This window comes from Poecilia reticulata, linkage group LG6 (genome assembly GCF_000633615.1).
Source record: "Poecilia reticulata strain Guanapo linkage group LG6, Guppy_female_1.0+MT, whole genome shotgun sequence".
In the NCBI taxonomy this organism is placed as follows: Eukaryota; Metazoa; Chordata; class Actinopteri; order Cyprinodontiformes; family Poeciliidae; genus Poecilia; species Poecilia reticulata.
Window position 1 is genome coordinate 29,234,515 of NC_024336.1, and position 4,624 is coordinate 29,239,138.

Consider the following 4,624-nt stretch of genomic DNA (forward strand, 5'->3'; position numbering starts at 1 on the left):
GTTTTAACTAAAACTCTGAGGTGTGAGAATCATTGTTGAATGGCGTTTTAACTAAAACTCTGAGGTGTGAGACGTTTAACTGAAGTCCTACAAGGGGCTTTAATGTGTTTATCTTTTTTAACCTTTTTTCTTTTTCTTTAATAAAAATTCTCTTTGTCTTTCTAACCGCTTATTCAGTGTCACATGCTGTTTTTATTTTAATTATGTAAAGCACTTTGAAATGCCTTGCTGCTGAAATGTGCTATAGAAATAAAATTTGATTGGTGGAAATGAAACATTTTTCTTATCTAAGGAAATTTGCTCTTGAAACTAAACAGAAATACTTAATAAATCCTACCAAGAATTTTTGGTCCAGTTTCCAGTACAAATATCTTTATTTGTTTTATTTCATATATACTAACTTACAATAAATTTTCAGCAAAAAATAGGAGCTTTTTAAAGTCAGTAATCCTTCAAAGAGGCAATATTATGCAAAATCGGCGTGTTATAATGTTATTCCCTCATCAAAGACAGACCTGGAGTGTTACCTTGATTCTTTTATGCATGTTTTTAAAATCCTTTAATCTCCATGGCAACCGTTCAGCTGTGAAAAACGCCTGGGTGGACGTAGCCCCGCCTTCGAGGCTCAGCTCCTCCTCTGAGCTGCAGCTTCCAGCTCAGAGCTCCTGTCCTCTCAACTCCTTCAGACTAGCCAGCAGCAATTAGCAAACACCTGCTGAGCTCAGTGTATGACCTACTTCTCAGGGTTAATGGAGGAGCCATGTTGTGATGACTTCCTGGAGGCGGAGCTTCAGAAACAGCAGGAGTTTTTAAAGAGACAGAGACCCAATTTCAAGACCTTAAGTTATGAAGTCACATGTTTTTAAAGTCATATTTGAGATTTGTAGCATTTTCATAACAACTGACGTTAACATAGTTACTTGATTGTGCTGTAAAATTGCACTAAATGTTTGGAAAACACATAAATTTAGTTCTGATGAAGCTCCACCGCTGTCAGATTATCACTCATCTCTTATAACAAGACATTATTCATCAGTATTAATGAATTTTTGACTCCTTTATCCTGCTGAAAAGTTTTTTGTAAGTTAGTTTTGTCTCAGTTCAAGTGAAACTCGACCAGAAATGCTTGTTGAAATTCTGTGTTTTTTGCAGTGTGCCTGTTTTCTGAGCCAAACTTAAACTTTTTGTTTCTCAAACAATAAAATCGGAACCAACTGAAAAGCTGCAGCTGCACACCCTTCCTCCTGCCTCTCTCTCTCTCTCTCTCTCTCTCTCTCTCTCTCTCTCTGCATGCGTCGCTCCGTGTGACTCTCTCTCCTGCTGCTTCAATCTCCTGGTAAATGATAATGAACCTCTATCTGTCTCAGTGTGTCTCGGACACGCTGGCGCCCCTCACAACCTCGCAGCCTTTGAGGTTTCTGTGTGTGTGTGTGTGTGTGTGTGTGTGTGTGTGTGTGTGTGTGTGTGTGTGTGTGTGTGTGTGTGTGTGTGTGTGTGTGTGTGTGTAGACGGGGCTTGTTTGGGGATCGGGACCACAACACACACACACACACACAGCTATTGAGATGGGATTAGGGCACCCTTGTGATGGCCTTTGAGGCAAGAAGAGATAAAAATCTCTGTGTGCGTGTGTGTATTAGTCAGTATGGGTGTCATGGATGCATGATTGAAGACGTTATTAACCCTGCGATCCCCTGCAGCGAGATTTTGCAGAGTGTGTGTGTGTGTTAGCACTTACAGGACATGAGATAAGTGTTAAAAAAACAGGGTGTGTGTATATATGTGTGTGTGTGTGTGTGCAGCGCTCCATGGGGGTCACAGATTGGCCTGCAGACGACACCATCTGATGTCTCCCGGCAGTTCGGTCCTGTAGCGTGTGTGTGTGTGTGAGTGTGTGTGTGTTGCCTCGTGCTGCGTGTGTGGGCGACTGGGGTATCGGACCTGTTTGGTACGCTGGTGATAAGGACAACAGGCAGGGGACTCGATCACCGAGGGGTGCCTGTGTGTGTTTGTGTTTACGACGCCCACCTTCATCTGGCCTTTCACCGTGGGGGCAGTGATGTCACTCACACCGTCTCAAAATAGACACAAACACAAAAATAAAAAACACGACTGTGGATACGCTCTGCACGCTGTCAATTACTTCATCATATAAAAGATTATTTTTACTCCTTTTGCTTAATGTTTGATGTAAAAGTGTTAATACGGTAATCAGTGTTTCTAATTGTTGAGTTTTTTTTGTGCTCATGTAGAAATCAATACATTCTCATGTTTTTTTAAGGTGTTTCTTCGGTTGCCATGTGATATTTCAATGCAAAAACACAAAATCTTACCAAGTATTTTTGCTCTACTACACTTTAGTACAGCTGAAATAAGGAAAATATAGCTTACAGGTACTTTTCAGCAGGATATAGGAGCCTGTTTTACATCAGTAACGCCTTAATAGTGATTGAAATGGTGCATGTTTCACTTATAACATGACAAAAAAGTCTTGTTATAAGTGAAATAATCTGCATGGTATCTAACCTAAAACCTGGCACACATTTTCTGTTTCTTACACAGCATTAGCTTAGCTTACCTTACTGTATCGCACCATATGGTGCCTTAATTTATCACATCTAGCCTAACTTAGCTTACCTTGCAGTCTAAGTAAGACGGCACTGAATTCCGTATCTTACTTTGCTTTACTCTGCTTGACTTAATTTAGCAAAATTAAATCAGTTTAATTCTACATTGGTTGGCTTACCTTTAGACCATTTAGTTAGATATATTAGCTGAATAGATTTAGCTCATTTAAATCTGTTTATATTTGTTGATTTATCTTGTTTAGACTATAGCTAAGCTATTAGCTTATTGGCTTATTGGCTTCATTTAGCCCCTGTAAACTTAATATAGCCTGCCTTAGCTTAGCTTACTTAGCTTAGTTTAGTACACCTTACCTTATTTTAGCCAAGTTGAGCTTAGTTTAAGTTAGCATATGCAGATTTACTTTAGCTTTACTACTTTACCTGACATTAGCTTATCTTAGTTTTTTCACTTTTTATTTTGTTTGCCCTATTTTGAATCAGTTTAGCTTAGCCTAAATTAGCTTATTTGATATTAGCTTACTTTAGTTTATGTTACTGTGTTGAGTTGCACTTCTTCTGTTCAGGCTAGTTTAGAGGATTTGTGAAATTAATAGAAAATGCATACAAAAACTATTCAAACTTAACCATAAACATGTCTAGAAATACACTGTAAATAAATAAAAAAAGTCAGTTTGTATCATAAGTTAACCACTAGACAGTGGAGTTACAGTTAGATTTTGTTTTTAGTTTTTGAATACAAACAGTGTAAATATAAACCTTTTGTACCTCTTGTTTTGTATTTACATTCATATGTAAAGGAGAATATATAGAAATGTTCTTCAGCAAAATAATTAGGCTATAATATTCTTGTTTCTGGTTTTGATGCATATTTTGTGTCCATCTGTGTCTCTGCTGCCGCCTGTTTTTACCTACATCAGACATCTGTCCTGAGTGTCGGGTTAATATCCCGAATTGATGTCACATGTTCCGGTTTCCGTGTTTCGGCTGATCCTAACCTACGCATGCGTGTCTGTCTCCTATTTGCAGAGGAGGGCATCAATCACGAGTGCAAGCTGTGTAACCAGATGTTCGACTCACCTGCCAAGCTGCTGTGCCACCTGATAGAGCACAGCTTCGAAGGCATGGGCGGTACCTTCAAGTGTCCCGTCTGTTTTACAGGTGAGGCGCACGCCGCCGCCGCGTTCAAGGACGGACAAAACACACAATACAATCAGAAATATTTCATGTAACTGTGGAAAACATCCCCTGTTTGACCGAGGTCCGTTTTATATAAGAAGCTGAAAAGTGTGGCGTGTAGACGTGGTTGCTCTCTTTGAGATAAATCTGATTGGTCACCCTGCCTGGCCACGCCCACCAGAGCTGCCAATCAGTTGTTCATGTCACATCGTACATAGATTAGCATTTTGTTCACACTGAATGTGATTTGATGACAGAAATGTTACTTTTGTTGTTTTACAAATATTATTTGTTGTTTGTTTAAAAATCAAACATTACATGTTAATTAACATTTACATTTAAATGCATGAGACTAAAGTGGGTAATTAAACAGTTATTTGGAATTTGTAGTCTAGAATAGCTCAATAATTTTGGCTTTAAGTTGATAAGTTGAAGAGAGTTAGCATAGCAGCGCTAAAGATAGAGCTAAGCTACACTAAGCTAAAACACACTAATCACAAGTAAATAAATAATTTAGTTATTCATATTTTGTAACCTGAAACTGCAGTGCATTTGGATGAAGTTGCCATTTTAGTGCGCCGTCCTCCCCCATCCTCCTACAGTTATAATTTCTGTGAGTGTGTTAAACTCGGATCAGGTCAAACCCGTCAAAGGTTGTAAATTGACTCTGATTAGAAGTGTCCAAAGACATTTTCAGAAACTTTTTGGCTTAATCCAACGCAGTTTATTTTGTCTGTGAGCTTAAAGCTGTAAAATGTGGGTTATTACTGCAGGGGGGTGTAATATGTGAGAATGTTTTTAATCCACAGGAGAGAGTAAATAAATGACCAAATTAGGTGTTCACATTCAGCACTTTTCCT

The 4,624-nt window shown here is 38.7% G+C and overlaps 1 protein-coding gene across 3 annotated transcripts in view; it reads left to right on the forward strand.

Moving 5' to 3' along the window:
* The window catches only part of znf423 (zinc finger protein 423), a 185,875-nt gene that overhangs the window by 164,125 nt on the left and 17,126 nt on the right, over positions 1–4,624 (forward strand). For all 3 annotated transcript variants that reach the window (XM_008412528.2, XM_017305362.1, XM_008412529.2), the window contains one exon: positions 3,615–3,746. In XM_008412528.2, coding sequence (XP_008410750.1) covers positions 3,615–3,746 — 132 coding nt within the window. The remainder of the gene's footprint in view (positions 1–3,614; positions 3,747–4,624) is intronic.